This window comes from Uranotaenia lowii, chromosome 3 (genome assembly GCF_029784155.1).
Source record: "Uranotaenia lowii strain MFRU-FL chromosome 3, ASM2978415v1, whole genome shotgun sequence".
NCBI lineage: Eukaryota > Metazoa > Arthropoda > Insecta > Diptera > Culicidae > Uranotaenia > Uranotaenia lowii.
In genome coordinates, this window is record NC_073693.1 from 33,785,010 (window position 1) to 33,810,504 (window position 25,495).

The 25,495-nt window shown below is 33.1% G+C and overlaps 1 protein-coding gene across 2 annotated transcripts in view; it reads right to left on the minus strand.

Moving 5' to 3' along the window:
* The window catches only part of LOC129751492 (uncharacterized), a 656,753-nt gene that overhangs the window by 436,139 nt on the left and 195,119 nt on the right, over positions 1 to 25,495 (minus strand). For both annotated transcript variants that reach the window (XM_055747028.1, XM_055747029.1), the window contains exon 3: positions 5,471 to 5,621. In XM_055747028.1, the coding sequence (XP_055603003.1) occupies positions 5,471 to 5,587 (117 nt within the window). In that variant the 5' untranslated portion in view covers positions 5,588 to 5,621. The remainder of the gene's footprint in view (positions 1 to 5,470; positions 5,622 to 25,495) is intronic.

Here is a 25,495-nt window from a genome sequence, read left to right on the forward strand (position 1 = left end):
TTGAGAGGCGACTGAAACTCGGTCCAATCGGTTTTCTGGACATTTTTACTAGAGGAAAGAATCTTTTCATAGATTTGGTTCATGTAGGAGGGATGATATTGAATTTCTTGGCGGCTTAGACACTTTTTTCCTTATTGTCCATCGGTACTGAATCACTGTGAATTTCACCGCATTCTAGCGCTATAGCGTAACCTTGATTGTTTAATTTAGAGTGAAAAATCTCGAATAGTCGCAAATCAATAGTGATGATTAGAAACTCTCGTAAATTGACTCCTGCTTCATCCTGAAGTGATAAAAATAGAGACAAGAATCAATAGATTCAAGAAGTCAACTTAAGGAGTGTATTCGAAAAAATGCAACACTTTGTTTTGAGAATCACTTTTTAATGCATGGATGTAAATTGATTACATTTTCAGCAAAGTTACCTGCTGATGTAATGTCCACATATGCAAATTTTTGTGATTTTCTGTCAAGTGGTTTTTGAGACAGCGTTCCATAAAAAAATTTGTCTTTAATTTTTGGGCAACACTTGCACCAACTGTAATGCATTTTATGAACCACTTTTTTTCAAATCAAGACTGTTTTTGATTACGTTAGCTGTTTTCTGAAGCTTGAACTTCAAAATAACTCAAAATTTTGAGTTTGGTCGAAGTTATAACAAATTTAGCTGATTGTCTTCCTTCGGCGCGAAAACTTCATATTTGACTTTTTATCACTCCACCACCGTATTAACGTGTTGGCAGCATTTCAGATTTTTAACATATCTCCCAACAAGCAGTTCAAATATTTTGCGCACGATTTGACAACCGTATTTTGTTTATTTTACTGGTAGGCAGCTTTTCAACCATGTAGAAATGAATCCAGGCCTATTTGTAATTCAGCTAGACGAACCGGTTCGAAAAATTTGACTTTTTTATCACTTCCTCAATTCATATTTTCAGATTGAGCTTAAAAAAACCTTTCACATAACTCTCCCTTCTAGGAATCAATAATCTTCACTTTTATTCAACTTTAGCTCACTATTGAGTCCTCTAGGATTTTCTAAACGTTACATCATGTGAACTTTGGTCAAATAGTTGTTTTCCAGCAGTTTTTGGGTCTCCCACATAAACTTTTGTGCATGTAAACATTTCATTTCTAAGTAGTTTCACTGTAAATTTCATGAATTTTTATCCATGCATTCAAAAGTTATTCACTAGACAAGAGGCATTTTTTTGGAAAACACTCTTTACTCGAGATTCTAAGATATTTTCTCAAAAATTGAAAAAAAAATCAAGTGTTTTGAATTCAAGATAGGGAATTAAGTAAAAATATATAAAGTAAAACGAGAAAAGAGAATGAAAAGATTGGGGTAGTAAAGAGTGTAAAGCGAGTAAGGAGAGAATAAAGATAGTAAAATGCATAAAGAGAGTAAACAGAGTAATGAGAGTAAAGAGAGTAAAGAAAGTTAAGAAAGTAAACGTGTAAAGAGAGTAAAGAAAGAAAAGAAAGTAAAGAGAGTAAAGAGAGTGAAGACAATAAAGAGAGTAAAGAGAGTGAGGAGAGTAAAGAGTGTAATGGGAGTAAAGAGAGTAAAGAGAGTAAAGAGAGAAAATAGTTTAAAGAAAGTAAAGAGAGTTAAGAGATTAGAGAGAGTAAAGAGAATAAAGAGAGTAAAGTGAGTGAAAAGAGTAAAGATATGAAGAGAGTTAAGAGAGTAGAGAAAGAAAAGAGTGAAAAAAGTAAAGAGAGGAAAGGGGGTAAAGAGAGTAAAGAGAGTAAAGAAAGTAATAAGAGTAAAGAGAGTGAATATAGTAAAGAGAGTAAAGAAAGTAATGAGAGTAAAGAGAGTGAAGACAATAAAGAGAGTGAAGAGAGTAAAGAGAGTAAAGAGAGTATAGAGAGTAAAGAGAATAAAGAGAGTAAAGAGAGTCAAAGAGAGTAAAGAGAGTAAAGAGAGTAAAGAGAGTAAAGAGAGTAAAGAGAGTAAAGAGAGTAAAGAGAGTAAAGAGAGTAAAGAGAGTAAAGAGAGTAAAGAGAATAAAGAGAGTAAAGAGAGTAAAGAGAGTAAAGAGAGTAAAGAGAGTAAAGAGAGTAAAGAGAGTAAAGAGAGTAAAGAGAGTAAAGATAGTAAAGAGAGTATAGAGAGTAAAGAGAGTAAAAAGAGTAAAGAGAGTAAAGAGAGTAAAGAGAGTAAAGAGAGTAAAGAGAGTAAAGAGAGAAAAGAGCGTGAATAGTGTTAATAGAGTAAATAGAGTGAAGAAAGTAAAAAGAGTAATGAGAGGAAAGAGAGTAAAGAGAGTAAACAGAGTAAAGATATTAAAGAGAGTCATGAGAGTAATGAGTAGAACAAGATTAAAGAGAGTAAAGAATTCACAGAGAGTAGAAATATTGTTGAGAGTGAAGAACGTCAATAAATCAAAAGGAGTAAATAGAGTAGTTAGAGAATAAAGAGTGTAGAGAAAGTAAAATGAGTCAAGTCTTTTTTGATAAAACCAAACAAACAAAAAAAAAATTCATCTGCTCGGTTGGTAGTTCAAATACCAAGATTAAAATCAAGATAAAATAAATACAGCTAATGAGGAAATTTGAACAAATTTAAATAAGAATTCCATAACGAATAACATAAATATATGATATTTCCTCAAATCAGATTAAAGAATCATAAATGATATAGAAATTTGCAATCCAAATTCACCAAATTAATAAAAAAAAATCGGACCCAAGATAGAAGGTCGAAATTCTTAACAAAAATTCAAATTATTTAGAATTTGTTCTTGAATTTCCAAGTTTTTCTTAAGCATGCTCAGGTATTTTTCTTAAAATTTTGAATTAAGATGCTAAATTAAATGGTAAGGTTTAAAAGAAATTGTTTTTTCAAAATTGGATCATTTTCAATAAAATACTGAAAATTACTTGTTTAAAACTCACTCTTTGGTTGTCTTTAAATTAAGTTGCAAGTTCCAAAATATGTACACTACACTGATGATTGTCTTAAAACACAAAAAATGATTGTTGATATATTTCATCAATCAAGACTTGAAAGGTTAATTGAGAGCTTTAAACTTCTTTTTGAAATATTTATTATTTAAATGCAAAGAGATTGAAAATGAATCATTTCTCAAAAAAAATTTATGATTTATTTTACATTTCAATTCCCACATGCTAAATTAAAGTTAAAATTTTAGGTTGAGAAAAAACAGTTTTTTTTTAAATTCAAATCCAAGGGAATAAAGTTATTTTTTTTAAATTGAAAAACCATCAATTCTGAAGATAAACAGCATAATTTCACTCTTTTTTGTCTTAAAAGTAAGTGGCAAGTATCGAAATATGTACATTACACTAATTTTTGTCTTAAAATACAATAAAAGACTGTTGATATATTTTTCAATCAAAACTGCTACGGTAAATTGTATGCTTTCCTCTTTTTGTTATTATTTTTAAAATTCAAATAGATAGAGAAGGAATCAATTTTTTTAAAAAAAGGTAATGATTTTTTTACATTTCCACATGCTTAGTAAAAATTTAATTTTAAGGTTAACGAGAAACAATATTTTAAAATTTGAGATGCAAGCAAAAAATGATGTTATTTATTTTGGAAAAAAACTAAAAGTTATTAGAATATTCAGTTTTCAATACGTTACCAAGTGCTTAGTCCTACCAAGATTAAAAGTTCATTTAAAAGTGGAGGAGTGCATGCTCTATACTTCAAATTTTATGTTTAGATGACTCTTGAAACCATCTATCGTCTTTTCGAGTTTAAAGAAGAAAAAAAACAAATTAAAAATTCACGTTTCGTCAAGAATGATGCACTCACATTACCAATTTAAGACTGTATGTTTTTAACATCTGCTAATAGAATTAAAAAACTTGAAAAAATAAAACATTAAAATCTTACAATAAATTTGAAAATGGCACGATAAATTCATGAATTATGATTGAGAAAATTGGAAGAGATAAGTTGACGAAGAAATTTTGAAATGCATTCGAGAATGAAAAAAGTAAGTTGATGGAAATAACATAGCGCACTAAACGATAATAATTAGACTTTTCCACGAGAAATGGGGATATTCTTTTTCAAAGGGACTTTAAATGTCTGAATTTGTATACAAAATCAACAAATTTAGAAATATTTTTCTCGTGTTAAAAAAATACTTGTTTCCCTTATTTTTCTATCAAACAAAGTAAAAAACCGATTTTATAATTCTTCCCAATTCGTCATCCTAAAATGCAAAATGGAGGTGACAAAACCGGGGTTTCACTAAACTAAATATGCCTTCATGAAATTTTTAGGCCACAATCCGAGATATGACAGTACAAAGGTACAAATTTTTTGATAGAAAAACACTTATAACTAACGACATCTTCCATATAAAAATTTACTTTCTGAAAGCAAAATCTTAGCAAACTGTTTTATAGCTATATTTTTGTGAGGTTTTTAAATATGCGTTCCATATACATTATAGAATAATCATATGAAAGTTGAAAAAAACAGCATTTAGCTACCAAAGTGAAGGCAATATACATACATAAATTTGATTTCATTCTAAAGCGACCAAAACTACACCAATTGAGCGCTATCCGACACCTTATTCGTACCGATCGGAAGAATGCAAGAGAGCGCAAGATTTTTCTCTCATAGCCTTCAAATCGTTGCCAGTGACAATATTTTCCAGTTCTCACATTGGTAAATATCACTCAATTCTCATCTGATTTCCAGCCATCTGACGATGATGACGATGACGATGATTTTCTCATTTGTAGCCCGCGAGGGAGCAAAATCATTACAAAATTTACAATCATGGTGGACTTTCTATCATATCCGATTTAAACTGACTTTATATGACATTTTATACGATCTTTTCACTTTGCAGTTGGAATTGCGATACGCAACACCATTGTAAACGACTTATGCTATCATTTCTGGTACGATTTCATGTTTGCTGGGATGTGTGCATTTTAATTTCACAAAAATGCTTTGACGACATTTGTCTTGTTTGAATTCATTAAAAAAAGTTAGTTAGTTAGTTAGTTAGTTAGTAACTGTTGTTATCGAATTATCGACACACTTTAACATTTCAACATTAAGAAAATCATAACGCGCTTATGAGCTTGTTTGTAGTGTCTTCGGTTAAGTTGCTTAGTTAATTTTGTCATGATAAAGCTCCGTCTAACTGTGCATTGGAAAAACGAATCATTTATTAACGTAATCATCAAAGCGTTTATTTCAACCCATGACATCAAAAAAGATGTCGCCTCGCCATATTTCTCTGGACGCACATGTCGAACATGACGGAAACATAAACAGCTTTCATAAGTAATTATCACATCGACCCACTGCCTGAGATGATCGCCACATGACCACGGAACCCAATGATAGTGACCAGTTTTTTCTTTGCTAAAGCTAGCCATTTCCTTTCACAGAAACCTTCTTTGATAAGTCTCATTCACACCTGTTGTAAAATATGTATCTATTGCTTGAATCACCTACCTTATAGAGTTTTTCCTTCTGGTACCAGACGTCTTCCTCTTCCTCCTGGGCGATAAACGTCGAGTCCAGGTTCAGATCGTCCCGCGAACGGGACAGAATCTTTCGCCTTGATACCATCTCACGCGGTAGGGTGGCCTCGAGGGAGCCCAAGCTGCAAATAGAAAGAAAATGGAAATGGTCTTAAATAAAATTATTCAATTTTATTCAATGGAATTGTGTGGTCATTCTTAAGTCACAACTTCGAGGAGATTTTGTAACGATTCAACAGCCATATGGCTGACCAATTGTGGAACGAAACCATAATTTAAATTTTCTCAACCTTATGTTCAATTTGCCAAGAACGGCCGGTTTCTGTTCAAATAATAAAAAATCGAGATCGCACAAGTAGATCACCGCTATTACTAATTGACATGTAGCTAAGCCACACCCGCCCAAGAACTTCAACAGCCCTACAACACCGTTTAATTTATTTTTTACTCGAAATGTGGTCCATATGTGCAACCTTTCTCTCCTCGTTGTCTGTCGTCGTCGTCGTCGATTCATGCATTGTCGATTGCCCAAAAGCAGCAATTAATGACTCATGGAACTCGCACGTGGGAAAAACTCAGACCCAAACCGAAGAAGAAAAGGCGTTTGTGAGGCTTTCAATGAAACCGGGTGAGGAGCGAGTTCTAAATCACATCAGATGCTGAGCTATCTGGTCTGTCTTCGATGACTTTGACATAGACAAGACACCCTGCTGCCACTCCACCCCACAATTGTTTGTTTGGGCACCATTTAAGAAACGAAACGAAACGAAAAAAAAACTGGTGCAATCTGACAATGTTGCGTCGCGTTGCGGATCATAGAAGGGAATTGTTGGTTGGTTACTGTCACGGTGGGTTGTGTAGAATCATTTTGAAGCAAAACATCGTTTTTTAGGAAAATTTTGAGATACAAATATATATTTTTTTTTCAATAAGTATCAATTCAAAATTGTTGTAAAATGCGATTGTTTTGAGGGCTAAGAATAGCATTCTAAAATTTCGATTTTTTTTTATTTCGATGTTTAAAATTTCAAAAAATTTAAATATGTCTATAAAGTTGCATCAATTTTTCCTTCAAGCTTTAGAGCTTGTCTCCTGATTTTCTTCAAATTGATTATAAATTGTCATGTAATTGTTTGAAATTGCCTTGCATAAATTTAATAAAATTGTCTGCTGTCTTAAACAATTTTTTTTATTTTTTTTTTGGCAAATATTTAATTATGACGGTAATTTTAATACAATAAGGTCAAAGAATTTTGAACTAGAATTTCGAAAATGTTTGAACAAAACTTTTTTTTCCATATTGACTAAAATTGCCTAAAAATGTCTCATTTTTTAAAACAAAGGGGCTCGAAATGGAACGGAATATTCTTTAAATTGTCAAAACTTTGTCTTTTATTTAAGCGCCTTTGAAATCAAGTTTTGTTGATATATTAAATTTTTAAAATGAAAGATGACCCAAAACTTCCAAAATAATAAAAAAATTTGAGAGTATCAAAGCGAAATATCTGAACTGAGTCCATTTTCTTACAATGCTTGCACCAATACGACACCAGAGGATTTAATTTTTTTTAAATTTTGAAACTACATTTATTTCAAATCTTTCAATTTCGCAATTTGCCAAGCTTCAGGAAAGTACAAAGAACTTAGTTTTTAGTTTTTTAATTTTCTCTTGTAATTTTTTAATTTTTTAAATTTTTTTCACATCCTCCAAATTTCCTACAAAATGCCTCAATCATATTCATTATTTGTTTTCATGTAATTTGGGACCAATTGTAACAGAGCTGTTGGAAAACTGACTTAGGTTGTATCAAATAGAAAAAAAAACACTCTATTATTGTCACAAAAATGACTCATCGTTTTGACCGTATTAAAGTCAAATCATATGCTTTTTTCCAGTATAATCTAAAAATTTTTACAATATGGTAGCAAAACTCCATCCCAGTTCAAAATTTACAAAAGCTCTATGTTTAAAACAAAAAAATTGGTAAAAATTGTTCCCGAAATTGTTAACAAAAATCACTGATATTAACAATTGCCGTTCATTTTCTAGAAATGGTTTTAAAATTGATTCCAGTAAGTTTTAGAAATTGAGGTATTCAGTTCTAATGGTTAAATTATTAGCATAGCATAGCATAGCACAGGGTGACTACACACATCTTGCATTGGCTGATACACGAGGTACAACTGATAATCAAGGACAACGCAAGATGCCAAAATGAGTATCTGGATTCAATATTCATTTCAAGTTCTGCTCTTGAAGATCAGTGTGGTACCATGATGCACACCGTGACAAGTCAATGTAATCATAGAAGGGATTATCTGAAACAGCAAAAATAACTCTTTAGGTGCAGAGAACTCATACGACCCATAAAGCTGTTTCAGAAAGGTTTTGGAAGGGATGTTTGAGTGGGAAATCCTACATGACTAATAGGATTGACGAAATATGTATGAATTGATTAAAATAAAATGAAACAATCTGTAGGAGAGAGTGGGGTATCGTGGGCTATGGGGAAACGTGGGCCACTTTTAATATCTCAGATGTGTGTTGAAATAAAAATCTCAAACCAACTGCCATCGTCGTCGCTTTGCGTGAGCATGTATTCCTATATGTTGATGACTGAAATACGCATCATATGCTTCTTTTATTTATCACGCTAAAAAAAGTTAGAAAAATTTACTTACATAATTAAAAAAACACCCGCTAATTTCATCGATGGGGAACCTACAGTGCATAACAAAAATATGCTCATACGCTTATGATCTTAGTTTTGTCATGATCTTTCACGTGGAAAAGGAATTTTTGATGAAACATCAAAAAGTCACACAAACGCAACCAATTTGCAAATCATAGCTTGTGGGGAATCGTGGGCCACACATCTTGAACCACCTATATTTTTATGATTTCATACACATTCAGAACTTAAAATACGTTTTACCTATCTGCAAAGTTTTCTTATGCCAAATGAAGAGTTCTGAAAAATATTGTATTCATCCTAAATAAGAAATTTTGCCAAAACGTTCGCGAGCCAGGTTTTGGAATTTATGCGATCATACACAGCTCTCTATTTTATTTAATCATCTGAAATTTTTTTTTATAACGAAATGAATTAGGAAATCCCAGTTTTGGGTCAACTCATAAACTTTGCATGTTATTTGGTCAATTTGGATTTGGTGGCCCACAATTTCCTACCATTTTTCAAAATCCAAAAAATATTGCTTTTTTCAAACAGTCAGAATTCTGGGAAAATAACTTTTTTTTTAAATTTTAAAAAAAATATTTTATGATACCTTGAAAATGTAGAAAACCATGCCATTTTTTATTTTCATTTTATCTTTTATAATAAAGAAGTTATGGAACAACGAAAAAAAGTGGCCCATAATTCCCCACTCTCCCATACTAATGGTGACCATTCCTGCACCTTCCAGTCACTGTTGCTTGATAATCCAGCAAGTGCTTATGAATCACTTTCCGGGATTTCAGTGCTTCTTTTCTTCTGCAGATATTTTGTTTAACACAATCGTCACTCCTATCCTTACACATATTTCGAAAAAGAAGCTCCAAAACAGATAAAAATTATTGTATTTTCACGAAAAAAAACAAATGGGCTTTGAACTTACAGTTAACTTCCCGACAAATTAACTTTCCCACCAAACACAATTCCCAAAATAAACCACTGCCCCAACTATTTCAGCCGAATCATAACGAATCACTTGACCGAATCATATTTCTTCGCCCAAAAGCATTTTATTAACTTGACCAACACAATGCTGAACTTCTAATTAATAGGATACGAATTCTAGGCCCAGAAAACATTATTTTCTTCTTGCCCGGCTGGAGCTTACTCTAGTAAAACAAACAGACTGTTCAACACATTCTCTAATAGCAAATTTAAGACATCAGGTGAACCAAAACCACAAGCTTGTAGGAACGACTTTGGTTTTAAATCATTCAACACACATCCGTCAAGGCGTTTTACACGTTTTTAAAAGATTTCTCACAAAATTCATGTAGAAATTATAAAATTATTGTTTATTTTCACTGGAACGAAAAAAAAAACACGTTCGATGCCATCAGGTCAACGCCTACTTCCCTTAGTTTTAATGGTTGAATTATTGTTTAAAAATTTGAAACAGGTAAAACAATACAAGCTTAAAAATTTGAAAGCGTCGTATGGGAAATCTGAACATTAACAAGTCTTTTTGTATTGTAAAACAATTGACTTCGAAGTATCTTTGACATGACTTAGAAATATATTCTGAAATTTATTTCGAAGCCTTTTGCTGAACAGTTACGTACATATATGAGAGATATGGTTCTAAATTATCCCATCTGGCTCATCTCCAACACCTGTCATTTTTCCTTAAATCTTGCACTATATTTTAGTAACTTGAGGCAGTACTGTGTACACGTCAAAATTTGGTGACATTCTATCAAGTGGTTTTCGAGATGTCGTTCAATGTAGATGTTCAAAGACACATTTTTTTGGACAATATCGAGAAAAATCCTGGAAAATTCCAGTGAATGTCCGAAAACGACTGAAAATCAACTATTCAACCAAAGATCATATAAATCGTTTAAGAGGTATTAGAGTGAGCTAAATTTAACAGTGAGCATAAATTTAAAAAAGTGAAGATGATTGAGTCCAGGAAGTTAAACAATGTGAGAGGTTATCTAAAGCGCAATCCCAAAATTTTGCTGACTCAAAAACAGGACGGACTTCATTTCTATGAGATTGAAAAGCTGCCCACCGTTATAATAAACAAAATACGGTGGTCGAATCGTGCGCAAAATATTCTTCTATTGGGGAGATATTTTTGAAAATTTTCTAATTCATAGCAAAATGAACGATTTTGCGAGCAACCGGAAGGTTTCTAGCCAGAAATTTTTCGTTAATAAGTCTCGCCTGTATTATCCGGAGATAAACAAGGAGAAAAAAATGTCTCGTACTTGAGAATGCTGATGGTCTGTGAACGCTTCAAATCAATAATTGGCAAAATATTCAATTGTCTTCAAATGCTACAGCTTTCCCTCAATAGTTCTTACGAAGTTTACCCGATCAGGAAAGAAAAACTTTTTTATATCCAGATGAGATATTTTGACATTCGATTTTCTCCTATCTGGATGAGTTATAATTTTGTACTCGTGGGATGTTAAAATATCTCAAATTATATCAAAACGTCCATGCAACTAAGCTAAATAATATCAACCGTTGTTAAATTTAACAAAATTATAACTCAGTTAAATAGGATATATTAACTTAAAATCATATAGGAATTGTACGCAACAAAATGTCGATAAGAAATGAGAATCGAACTCATCATTTTTTCAATCTCATCCCATCCTACCAGCTGCGTGAATTTGCCTACTGCTCTACCTGACCTTCTTGAGAATTGGAAGTTTATTTTCCTAAAGCTTAGTTCTTTTAGAAATGGGACAGTTACGAATGCGTGTATCTCAAAAACCTTTTGTTTGATCTGAATACTTCCTATGAAGGAAATGAAGGTAATTTTATGATAATTCATGAAAAAATTTTAAAAAAATATTTATTGTTTTTTCGTAAGAATAAATTCTACTTTATTCTTGGTACCTCCCAACGCACACTTTTTTCAGTCATGATATTGATCAGTTTTTCAAACTCATACTTCGTCTTATCTGTATTTTAGGGGGCTACATCGTCCTCCTTCAATTTCTGCTACTTTTCGGACCAATACTTCTCTTTTAAAAGAAACTGTGGGCAATTTAGTGGAAACAGCTGTTTCGAAATTAACAAATTTGGTTATTTTTGAGCCAATTTTTGAGCGTTTTTAATGGAATTTTTGCTGGCAAAATCTTGCAATAACGAAGTAAAACCATCATAAGATTGAACTTAAAGTATAATCGGTTAGTATAGATCGTAGGTTGCGAAGGGTACATAAGAGATTACTCTTTTTAGGCTTTCAAAACCAGTGAAAAACCATAGTTTTCGTTTTGAAAATTGTTGTTTTTTCCTACAGGAGCAGAATCTTGGCAAATCATTATATTTTATACAAAATAACCAGCAAATACATACTTTAATATACTCGGGACCTTGCCATGAGCAGGCATGGTATAGGATTCAAACGCTGAAATATGTTTAAAATAGGGTATTTCATAAGATTTTTCGTTCATCAGAAATCATCTGTCCCATAGCCTCGGAATCGACTATACAGCTTACGAGCTGTGGAATTAGCAAAAAAAAAGTTGTTTGAGGTTAGGTTTGAATGACCCATTACCAGGCAACACTTTCAGCTTATCGGAGAAAAAAACATTCAAATTTCAGCGATCTACGCTTAGTTTTTCACTTATTGAAAAAAAAAAATGCTGGTATGAGACTTAACTTCCCTGATGACCCTTAGACGAAGTTGTCGATCATATGCTTCACTCTAATGCTTGATTTGAACTTTGTGGACATTTTTGACAGTATTTGCATACTTTTCCACCACTCACACACAGTAATTTTTCGAATATTCAACGGTTTTATCAGCTATCAATTTGATAATGATGGATTTTGAATGAAATTGTGCAAAATTATTTTTTCCTTTTTCTCTTGCATCGTAAGTATCTCCAAAACGCGTGAATTTTAAAATTTGAAAAAAATAGGTCGGGAAGTACTTTTCACAGGCAACAAAATGCTGTCAAAATTTTCAACGATTACTAATAAACGAGCTATTAGCAAGAGAAAGTGTCCCATTTCTAAACGAACTAAGGTTTACTTTTTCTAAATAGGCCGATGCAGGCTGGTTGTTAAGGGACGTTTTTCAAGCGCGCAAAGACAGGCTGCCATTTGGGTACCATGAAAATGGCCAATGGGAATTTATATAAGTTTACTTGATGTATTGGAATATTGGAGGATCGGAATCTGACTATTGGAATTTGCAATCGGAACGTGAGCATAGGAGAGGAGAGGAGAGGTGTGCGTGAATTGAAATTGGACAATGAGAAATTCTGTAGGTTTACTTGACGAATTAGAATCGGACTATTGGAATTTAAAAAGATGCGTGCGGGCAGGCAGGCTGTCGACTTTGAGTGTCTATCCGATGAATTGGAATACATAAAAGTGAAATTAGAATGAATTGGAAAAGGATTATCGGGATTTGAGAAGGAATACTTAATATAAAGGCTACCAAAATCCAATAAGCAGGCAGATCAAAACATTGAAAACAACAGTAGTCTCCAGCGTTTTTCTTTCGACTCATACTTCTGTCAAATAAAGTATACAGATTGAAGATATAAATGAAACCATGGCTTAAAAATTATTATTTTCATTCATACAGGACAATCAATAAATTTCATCTTCAAACTCTCAAAAGTGCGTTCGAAAAATTCGTTTTATTTCAAGTAAACAACAAATTTGAATGAATACAATCAATAACAGAATCAGATATAAGTATCTCGCTGAGGAAGGTTTGAGTAACGATTTCGATATGTTCTTCTGATCGGGTATAGATACCCTGTTTTGGTTGGATCTGGAATCGTGAAATTACGCGAAAACTGTAGTCAAGTGATTAAAAAGTGATTAATTTCGACGCAATTTCGACCACAATAAAAAATTGAGTCATTTTGAAGGTCAAGCTTCAGAAAATAGACAATGTTATCAAAAGTAGTAAACATGACGCAGGTGGTGCCCAAAAATAACAGTCGAAAAAAAAACTTCTTCATTGGACGCTATCTTATAAACCATCAGACAGAATGTCACAAAAACTATAATTTTGGAAAAAACGTACACAATTCAAATCTCTAAAAATCTGTGAATATTTCCAGAATTCTGTGTTCTGTGCAACAGAATTTGAGATGAAAATTTGCCCAAAAATCTGTGAAATTATTGATTTTTCTATTTTTTTTTTGTTTCGATTATAGTCGTTTTACCATCTTTATGGCATTCGCGACTTTATCAACGTTACAGTTGGCGGATCGTTATTGAAAAACTTATCCGGTACAACTGTGTTCGATGCTTACTCTTGGGCTTACTTTTCTCTTACTTTTCATGATTATTGGAAAAACTGTGTTATTTCCATCACAGAAAACTATCACAGAATTTTTGAGTAAAATCACAGACAGACAGATTTTTTCACAAAAACACAATTTTTTTTCAGTAACCTTGGCTGGCACGTCAACGGCCAAGCCTTGTTAGTCCAGTCAAAATCACCGCTAACTATAGCAGCTTCTTCGGATCTATGCCAAGCTCAAAGTGAGGCATATTTCCCTTTTTGGTGATTTTTAAGAGGATAATATCGGCACTTTGAGCCTTTTTAGGCACCCCTTAATAAAGACCATTGAGCTGAAATTTTGCACAGGTCAGTTAAATGGGCCAATTTGGGCCATCTTGGGTTAATGGTCGGGTTTGACAATTTAAATATGAAATTTTTCCCACACAGTATTGTAATGAAATTGACTCATCTCATTCTCCCATCGCATCCCATTCAGATTGATAATAATGAAATGAAAACAAGATTTTTTTTATTTCAAATATTCTTAGATTTATCTCAATATTAAAGCCTGATTTTTTTTCAACTGTCTGAGTTTCGAAGCTTAACTAAGAGTTTTTTTTAAACTGTTTAGGAATGAAATCAAAATTTTAAAAGTTTATTGAATATGTTCTTAAACGCATCCGAATAATTTTCTTAATTCAGTTTCAAAATTGGCTCCAAGTTTATCTTGAAATTGTCATCAATTCTCATAAACCTATTCGAAATAATTACTAAATGTTTCGAATTGGTCTGAAAATATTCTCAAAACTTTTACAAAATGTTGATGCACTTGTCTGGAAAATGTTTACGCTGTCAATAAACTTGTCTTTTAACGGTGTCAAAATTGTTCCAAAAATGGTTCATCTATGCGAGAAACACTTGAATAGTTAAAACAAGGTTTAAAATGTGGGTTCAGACTATTAGGATTGGATCTTTAAAATCGATTTTTTTTTTTTACCAAAGCAAAAACACTCTGACTCTTTAAAATGTTAATGCTTCCTATTCCAGTGCCTAATTATTACTGTACTGTAAATATTCGAATATCTAAGTATTCCTGTACAAAATATTCGAGATTTCTTTGAAATTTATTGTTTACCAACTTCAATGTTAATTCTTGTTACTTAGAGATAAGCGCTTGATAGAAAATATTATTTGTATATGTATTCGACACCTGAAAATGCGTTAAATTCTGATCAAATCTTTCAATAGGTTTATATCCAGATATTTAGGATTCATGTTTTTTTTTTCAAAATTAAATGTAACTGTTTAATTTTCATAATAATACTTTATCACAAACCCACCGCGATGGCTGTTGATGCGAATAAATCGGCGCTCGGCGATGACGCTCAATCCAATTCAATGGCAAATGGTGGCCAAAACAGCTGAAGAATGGCGACAACGGGCGGCCATTGTGTTCAGCTGCTGCTGCTCCAATTACATTTGGTGGAAAAACATTTGGCCGCGTATAGGCCAATGAAACAACATTTTTAATTCACCGCCGTCGCCACCATTCAGTTCAATTGACTGACAACAGAAGTATTTTGCTGGGGTTTTTTTTCTTCTTCTCTCAATCTTAAGGTGGCCCCACAACGCTCAGTTCAGTTGCTGTTGGAATTAATCTGAGCCGCTTTTAAATTCATTTCGCGTAATTTCGCAAAACCCTGTGAAACCGTCGTTGAAGCTATTTTTTTTTGCTTCTGATGGAGGTGGAGTTGCTGCGAATTGTGTGACCATATCGTTCTCCTCGAAGTTTGAAGACTGAGCGCGAATGTGTGTAAGACCAGAGCACAATCAGCTGTATATAATGCGAAATTCAAAAAAAAAAAAAAAATGGTTGGAGAAAAAAAAACCATAAACAACAACAACAACGTGGACGAACCAGCAAAAGCAAGGATTACGCAACTTCATTCCGTTGAAGACAGACGGAAAAAGACACAAACAGCAGTAGTGCGAAAAGTATTTCGCACATTTGTGACTTGCGTAGAAGATCTTGGGGTTTCAGCCCCACTTTCAGCGGTTACTGATGCTGCGTGGATTGGATGTCCGATCCATGAAACTTATTTTGAACAACTGACGGCGAAGATTAAGATGATGAGGCTCATCATCACAGCTTCTGAAGGAGAAGTGCTGATCGAAACCAGCTGATTAACGCTAATGTGCCAAAAAACAACAGCAAACATGAACTCCCGATGGGTTTATTGCATTTCCGTTGAAATTCTTTGAATTGATAACTGAGTTTTTTTTCCCGGAATTCCTCACTTTGTGATATTTATCTTTACTTATAACTGCTTATTATTTACATATCTCCATTAATTTTCTGATAACGTTTTCTAACATCGACGAAACAATATTTTCATTCACATTTGTAACTATTTTCATTTATCGATCCAAATTTATCCTTATCAAGTTCATTTACCGACCATTTTCGCAATTTTCCGGGAAAAATTGAAAATTTAAATTTTAACGCTCTCCTGCATACGAAACCTTATCAATTTGGTGTAATCGAATTTTTAGGTAGTAGCATTGCAAAACATTTCGAACTTTTTTAATGCCTCAAAAATACAATTAGAATTGAACCCAAGACTCAAAAACTAAGTACTTAAACGGATAAACTTGACTAAATTCAGTTGGTGATTTTTTACTGTTGATAGAAGTTGGTAAGCTAGACTGGTGAGTCATCAAATCCCGTAAATTTTCAGATAACTATCTTTTTGTTTCAAAATATGTTGTTTCTTTGTCGATAAATTTGCTACGGTCAACAATTTGCGAAATGGAAGCTCTAAATGATGAGTGCTGCAAAATAGAACGAAATGATTCTTTTCGTAACGTTACTTCATAGGAACTGTTTGGTTTTACAGATTCTGTCGTTTTTCACTTTTACGTTAAGTTTTCGAACGAAAAAACTTTTTTTTTCAATTCAAAATATTTACCAATTTGAAAAAAAAAGTCTAAGCCAGTTTCATCAAGGTAGAACTTTGAATTTCTTTGCGCTGATCCATTTCCAATATGGATCGTGTCAATTTTTAGTAATTTAGCACTTTTGATTTGCTTCGGGAATTCCAGGGACTTTTAGGCGTTACCTGGGATTCCCAATATTCTTTTTATTTCCGAGTATTTCTGGTTGGGAAATTTAGGTAGGACACTCTAGTTAATATGTAATGATGTCACAAAGAAAACGCCTTGATTTTTATATATAAGAAAAAGAAATGATTTTGTATGAGGCCTCCCTTGCAAAACAAATTGAGATTCTTGAAACTATTATACAAATTATCTCGGAACCGAAAAATCCTCGGATACAAAATTTCACTTCACTACGACCGTCCGTTTAAACTTGAAGGTGTCACAAAAACGTCTTGTAATTTTGAATATGAGTTTTTTTATTGTTTCAGAAAACCGTATGATGTGTCAATATAGAAATATGCACTTATAATGGGTGCCCTGTAATTGGGTACTGTTTTTTAATTGAACAAATTTATATTCATAATATCTTAACCATCGCAATAAACGAGAGTGCTTAGTTTTTTTTTAATTCAATGAATTCAATTACAGATCAAAGCATATTTCTTAAATATTTTTTAATTGACACTGAAGTTTTTGAACCTTTGAAAGGCTTATTATTGGTTCACAACTTCAGTGCTTGCTCGTTATTTTTAATTGTTCTAAAGCGTTATAAAAACTTTTAAAAGGTTGGAGGCAGGGTTGGACGGCTCCTCCCAAACAACAAAGAGCCGAGAAAAAACAGCACTGTTTTCAGTTCGGCGTCGGAGTGAAATCCTCTTTTGCTGATCATGTTCCACTCGTTACCCTAGTTTACACGAGCTGTAAGCGACTTGGACCACAGATGCCAATGTGCCTGATTTTTCAGAATTTGTCTGATTTTTATAAGCTCAGCCTGATAACCTGATAAGCTATTGAAATTCCCTGATTTTTTAAAATAAGCCTGGTTTTAACAAATGCGATAAAAAATTGGTTGTAGGAAATTGCATTAAGCACATGTAACTGATTTTTGAAAAAAAAATTTTTGGCAACCCTGACTCGGACAGCTAGTGTGAGAGCTCTGGCACCTCGGTGAAAGAAAGAGATTCTAGTCAAGAGCGCCCTAGTGTTTGAATCATACAATTATTGTTTTGACACAACCAGAGGTTCCACGTATCACAATTTTTCAGGTTTTTTTTAGAGTGCCATCCAGTTTTTTTTATTATTGGTAAAATTTACATGATTTCGGAAAACAGTGAATAAAATGTAATGTATTAAAATTTGTTCTGATTTTTAAAAATATATCAAATTTTTATAGCTGCATATGTTAAAGTGATTACAGTTCCTTCATTCGACCTTTGTTTATACAATCTATGCATCATATTAATTCTGATCTTTTTCATTGCTGTGCCCTGATTTTCGGCGGAGCCAGCTGGCATCTCTTCACACAACGAGTATTCGTAATTCGTAGCAATGCGTCTTTCTCGCCTACAAAAAAACTGTGTGCGCTCTCAGATTCCTCCGTTACACAATGTGCAATATAATTTTCCTGACAAGGAAATTCTCTTCATCAGAAGATGTGAATGCTCTCGCTCACTCTTGTGTGTAGACAATCTCACACTTGTTTGCAGTGTGATTTTTCTCTCTCCGCTCAGCTTGTGGAACAGTAGAAACAAAATTTCACTGGACAAGCCGCAGAGAAATGCCAACTATGGCTGAAGGTATTTTAGTTTAAGTTCTTTAATCAAAACTTAGAGATGTTTTATTTTTTCACATCAATATTGGATGTTGCCAAGCATTCTACAATTCTTTTAAATTGTTATTCAGTAATTTTAGGTTTGAATCAAACATCAACATTGTCATACCTGCTTCCGATCGGTTGACTGGTCGGCTACGGGCTCTTGTCTGGCGAGCAGTGATGCCACATTAAAATTGGTCCCGAAAAAATCGGTATTCGATATGAAAATTCCAAAATTCGGTTTAAATACCGAATTTTTTCAAGTTCATTTGTGTTTGTTTGAAAACCTTTTGCTGTTTATCACGAACGTGCATTTAATCTTGGTTCATACAACTTCAAGATACGACGAAGATTTATTGTGGAAATATTTTTTCTACCTGAATGATTTTTTCAAAATCGGTATGAAATCGGTATATTTGCCAGAGATCGGTATTCGGTATCGATTCTTGGTCGAAAATTTTGTCAAAAATCGGTATAAATAACAAAAAATCGGGATGTGTGGCAACGCTGCTGGCGAGGGCGGGGCGCTTACGAACGGCACACGATTTAGCCGCAGCCGAACGTTGACAGTCCGACAAAAAAGAGCGCGTCCGGAAGAGAGCAAAGGAGATTCACAGCAGAGGTGCCAGGTGCATGGTAATCGTCAGTTTAGATGATATTAAAATGGTTTTTCTTTTATATGAACTGCAGGCCAGCCAAGAAGGTGCTCACGCCTGTATCATAATTTGTTTATGCAACTCTGCAGATGTGAATATAATTTCCATAAATTTAGAAGTGTCCTGAAAAATCTGATTTTTTTTTCGCAGTGAGTTGATTTTTGATAAAATTACCTGGCACCCTTGAATCGCAGAGACTTATATACAGGGGATTGAAATATAGAGAGAATTCTTTGTATTTGCAATAATAATGATTAAAATCCCATAACTGCTTCACAAATTACAACAATTTACAACAACTCGCATATTTTCTCTCTCTCTCTCTCTCATTTTTCCGCAAAATTGGCCACAATTTCAATCATTGGCTGCACCATTTGTGTGATCGTTGAGGTATTTTCTCTCTTCATCTCAGTCTCTCAGTCCCCCGCAAATATATCGTTGTGAAGAGATATTCGAAAGCTGGCAATTTGGGTTGCTATTTGAAAATGTTTGATTCGTTTGGGAAATCAAAAATATAGATATTCTCCTATCTCACAAACATTTGGAAGGTTTCGATTTTTTTGTTTTTGATTTGTTATGGCATATACATAAGTGTGGGCCAAAAGATTTGGATCACCCCTTAAAAATTTATTTTAGCCATCTACATTTTAAATTAGTTAGGAGTGCGCGTTTGGCCTATTTAATGACTAACGTATTGGGTTTAAATATAAGCAGCCGGGGATCAAATCCCACTGTTTCGAATTTCAGGAAATTTTGTTAGTCTACACTCACGACGAAAATGTATCGAACAAACAAACGAAAATTAAATTGTTAACTCTATGAACTATGGAGTATGAAAGAATTCTGTAGGGGATAAACAGAAACGTTTGTAATTCAGTCTCGGTAACTGGACTATTATAGAAGCTAGTCGATGAGGCAGTTCCGAGTCGTGCTTTAAATAGCATCGGCAAGTGGAATAAGTAGAAGAAGAGAAACTAACACCTTCAAATAAGAACAAATTGAAGCTTTCAAGTGAACCAAAGCGATATTCTTTTACTCGTATAAATGATAGAGTGATAGTCAAAAATTTACATGTATTTATTCAACAGTTGGGCTTCTTGGTAAAAATTTGCTTTAAAAAAATATGAATGTCAAATGGTTTATGAAGTAAATCTGCAAAAATATGCTAACCAAATATGAATGAACAAGCGCAGCTCAAAGCTTTCAAATAAACTCATCAGAATAGCAATACATTGTTTGTTGAGAGAGATAAGTACCAAATAAAATTGCATGTTAGGCTTCCAAAAGAGCCTTTCATAATTATTTTATAAAACTTGGTCAAAAAATTTCATTTTTAACGGAAACATTAAAATTTATCAACACAATTTGTGTTTGATTTGCTAAGTTTTGAAAATAAAGAAAATCCATGCATTTTTCAGTGAAATCCAAGCAATCGGGCTGGACCGGACTTCTTCCAAACCGGGAAATCTGGCACTTATGTATTGTTGGCACTTATATATGAAAACCTACGAGAGTGTTGAAATATAATTTGAAGCCCCAATCAATTTTGACTTAATAATGCCAAACAATTCTTCGAACACAACTTCAAAGGGTGAATTCTCAAAATTAAGGGCCTCATTCAGGTTTTTCTGCTTTTTCTGTTAACTTTGCAACTGCAGTTGACAGTTTTGAAATAAATACACTTTTTGTGTTAAAAACATCTGGAAGATTGTGTTGAGTATCTTTAAAATTAAACATTTAACATGAAAAATAAATAAATTATTCTTTTGGAAACGAATGTGATGTGAATACACAAAATAAATCCTAAAAGACTCTATCAACATAAGTATCAAAGCGGTTGAAATCTCATTCCGATATGCATCATAAGACTCGGACAGGTTTCCAGCTTGGGACCAACATAAATCAAAAGCCCGATCCCTCAAGTCTCAACAGACAACAGAACGGAACGGAAACAAGGAAACGAACCTGCGCATAATCATTCCCAATGCACCAGATCCGAGGTTTGATTGAAAATGGAAATCAAACTAACTTTCGCAAACTACGTCTGGATCTTAGTGGAAGAAAAAATAAACCTCAAAACAAATCTAACTTACAGGAGTGCATTGAAATAGAGACGAATCTTTCTTCAGTTTGTTAATATGTAGTTAATTCAAAAGTCCCTTCTCATGGTAGGACTCCATCGATCTCGATAGCTTAAGTAACAAAAACTAGAACCTTTAAGGGAGTTCTAACTGTCTACTGAGACTTCCTAACTCACGTGACGATGCGGAAACGGAATAGTTCGTCTTCCCAGCATCGATCGCGCTTGTCCGATCAAGTGTCGCGGATATGTTGAACATGTCCACACAATTTAATTTACATTTAATGTTAAATTCCTTTCGATTTTCATCCCCCTACGTCTTCCTGATTCTGATTTAGTTCTTTTTTTTTCTGTTCGGATGAGTTTTGCTTTAACTGTTGCCTTGGCTGGTGGTGTTGATTTGAAACGCCTCCACCTTTCTCTGCCTTTCGGAATTGGATTCTAGATGAGTTCTAGGGGAAGGAACCTCGAAGTTACAGTTACAGTGTCTCTAGTTGCTATCGAAAGGGATATCTCGGACAAGTCTGTCTTTCCTCTAGTTGGAGTTCAATGTTCAGTGAACTTCTAATTGGTGCGGCTCCCCAAGATGCCAGATGCTCTCGTTTGGGTGTGCATGAGCGACTGCGCAAACTATCTATTTCTATCTTCTATTTTTTGTTTTTGTCGCAATTTAAGTTTGTTCCGACATTTCTAACGTCCTGAAGAAGAACCCCTCCCAAGACGATCTTTCTTGGGCGGCGTTTGTAATGTAGCAAGACCGGGACCTGATCTATCAGGAAGTTGACTTGTTCATGCGACGCGAAGGGTCGTCGTCGCTTGTTTGCATGTTTGAAAAATTGTTTGCCCAGACTTCTTTCTCTTTTACTAGTGGGTTTGTGCTCGAGTTGGATGCGCATTCGGATGACTCTCTGGCTGGACCTGCCGATTGGATTTGTTTTTCACTGTTGTCTGTTTTCTCCCCTAGAGTTGACACAAGAAGGCGTCATGCTAAATTTATGGCGTGATTGGTCCACCTTCTTGAAGCTGTCGATGCCGCGAGTTGTCCACTGCAAGTATGACTGCCTAATGCCTTCTGTTGATTTAAAATATTGGCAATCACCGCATGGATGCTTGAGAGTTCAGAAGAGGAGGCGAGGCAAGGTGTGAGGGCAACGAACTGCGATGAACTTGTTTGGATATGGGCTGGACAGCACTCCCCCGCGCTCGCCATTTTTCGGGATCATTAGCGCGCTCGAGAGATGATTCAGTTTCAAGTGGGAAGATTGGTGGAATTTTTGCTCATTAGTCATATCATCGATCAATCGTGCTGGTTAGAACCACTGCAAATTCCAAAATTTAGATGCGAAAGGTTAATTTTAATTTTGAACAGTTAGTATATTGAAGTTGAAATTCGGAATGCAACTTACAACAGTCTTAAATATAACATAAAAATTGGAAGTTCTTACTTTGCTTAACGTAAATTGGACCTTTCCAACATATTTTGGTGCAAGTTCAATGGTGACACAATAAAAAAAAAAAAAAATTATGCAAAATGAAAAAATAAAAAAAAAAGGAAAAACTTCCTACAATGCACACTGGGGAAAAAGTTACTCTTAGGGACTTAGGGAGGTGGGAGACATATGATACTCTCATACTCAATCGAATATGTATAAAACACTGTAGTGCAAGAACATGATGAAGATGGCAGGCAAAGCCATCAATATTTACTAATACGAATTGAAATTTAGATTAAAATCAAAATTTTAAGCTTAGGACATAAGAATCACAAAAAAAACATAGCTTTTAAGCCCGATTTAAAAAAAAAACTAAATCCGATTTCTAATATAAATATAAATAAATGATTATAATTGTTGTTCATTGATCGTTCAAATTTCCATACTTTTTCTTAATTTTTAACTGAAGCCTTGTTTGAAAATTTGAATACAATCCATTGTTAAATTTTGTATTTGAAAAATTGTTTAGTCAAAATTGGAATTGTGAATTCCTGATTAGAAAAAAAATCTATTCTTAACTTAACGAATTTATTCAAAACACGAACTTTCATCATCAGGTGAATTTGATACAAAGAAGAAACAGAATTTTATTTGAAAGTGCCGGTGATCAGAATCAGAGATAAAATTTTTTTTCATATTACAATTTTTTCGGTTATCAGAATAGAAGGTTAAAAATCATTTTTGAAGTTCACAATAATAACTTCATACATTTATAAAACAACATGTTTTAATCATCATTGAAAGCTTATACTAACAAAGTACAGGTTGGGAAATTGATTTCTAGAATAATTTCTAGAATAATCAACAAAAAACTGATAAAACAATAACAAGGAATTTGAAGATTTTTTGTAAGTATTGAAAGCACATAGCAAATACCAATTTAATTACCGTTGCGCATTAAAATTTAGCTCTAATGTAGCTTCCGTGAATAACTTTTAATTTTAATTAAAAAAAATCATTAATGAAAATTTCAAGCACTGAATATTTTTGTCGCCGTTGATATTTGCGCCCTGGAAAAGACAAAAGGAAGAAACTATGTTTTCCTTATAAAAGATTTAGATTTAAAGGGTACCAAGAAGATTATGTTTTCAGAACACAAAAATTCATAAGACACATTCCACGTGCTTGTAACGCTCAAAAGTGATTTTTATTTTTATTTTTTTTTATTGATTAAATTTTTTTTATATTTACATAACAAACTTAAAACTAGCACTTTTTCCTTAAATCTTATTGCACTTTTATCAACTAATACGCCTTAATCAAATCATATTTACATAGTTCTGAAAATGTTTCTGGAAAATAAATTTATTGTTCCATCTTAGGGATCGTACTCTTTCTTTAATTCCATTTATGTTTATATCTTTTCTCATTTCTATTATGTATGTTATGCATTCTAAAGTCAACCACAATCCTGCCTTAAACTTATAATTGTTCTTATTAATTGTACATTGGAATAAATCTTCTGCATCGGTTATATCTAATTTGAATTTCGTTTTTAGTTCGTTGTTTAACCAGGACCAAATAATTTTAGATTTTTCACATTCTTTAATTCGATGCAGAGAACTGTCTTTTAAGTTACAAAGATCGCATTTCGAAGAATTTAGCCCCCTAACATTGTGCCTGAACATTTTTTCATTTGTTGGAATCAAATCTCTCAGCAGGATAAAAAAGGAAGACTTCTGACCTGAGCTAAGGTAGTAAGTTCGCGTATCAAAAAATTTCAAACTTGTCCATATTTTTGATAATTCAAATAACATAAAACCAACGGAAAAAAGAAAAAAAAATATTTAAACATGTTTTGTATAACTTTGAAAATCAAATATTTTTGTTGAAAAAAGTGGTGATTTTGACAACTTTTCCAAAAAAAATTATTAAAATATATGGATAAATTTATTTTGGAAAATTTTTTAAAACGTTTTGAAGCCAAAAAACACTGCTTCATTTTGCAGAAAAAAGAATTTGTTTATATCCAATGTGGTTGTTTTGAAAAGTGAACAAAAACAGGTGCAAATGAGTGAATTCACGTCACAAAAAAGGAAACTTTTGAGTTTTATGAGAAAATTTTGACATTTTCTGACATAAAAAATGAGATCTTCTTTGAAATGATAGGAAAATTCTAAAACAATAAATTTTATAAAAGTCGGTTGGAATCTAGCTGAGTTACAACAACACGAATGAGTGAATTTTACAAGGGGAATATGCTCTAAAAGCTGTGTTGACCCACCAGATGATCGGATTTTTTAAAATCGAGCATAGTTTAGCTGATTTATCAATAAATTCACTATATTCAAATAAAAATACAAAAAAAAAATGAAAAACAAAATTAAAACAATTTTTTTTGTAAATCTTTAAATGAAGACTGTGAGAAACAGTAGTAATTTTTACGTAAGAACCCTCAATATGTTGCTATTAAAGTGCCATTCAAAATAAGGAAAAAGTTAGGTAAAAATTCTGAAAATTTATGATTTTAAAAGTCAGAACAACAAAATGTCGTTTTTAAAAAAGCACATATAATTTGAATGTTCTGAAGAATGGTTCAGAATAACTTTATATTTCGTGACGTGCATTCGTTTAAATATCCCGTTCTGTTTAAACTGAATGAATTCACGTCACAACTTCAAATAAGCATAACTTCATTCGATTTTGTTCAATCGAGAAGTTAAGCACATAAAATTATGGGTTATTGTTTTTTCTACAACTCATATGAAGACATTGCTATTCTATTTCCACAGAGAGAACAGAAAATCAAAGTTGTATGCACTGAAGTCAAAAATGGTCAATTCTAGCATGAATTCGCGTCACAAAAGTAATCGATCTTAACAAAAACAGCTTAAATTTTTTAATGACCAAACTATATTCATTTTCAAAGAAATTTAATTTGCGACCGTTTGCTATAATTGTTTTTATTTTCAAATTAGTTGGTTAACTTCTAGAATGATAACAGTTCAGAAAAGTCCGGAAGAGCGATTTCACGTCACGATGGAATGTGTTATAATTGAAAAACATGAGATACTTTTAAAAATTATTAATAAAAAAGATTTGAAAAAAAAAATATCTAAAAGATTAG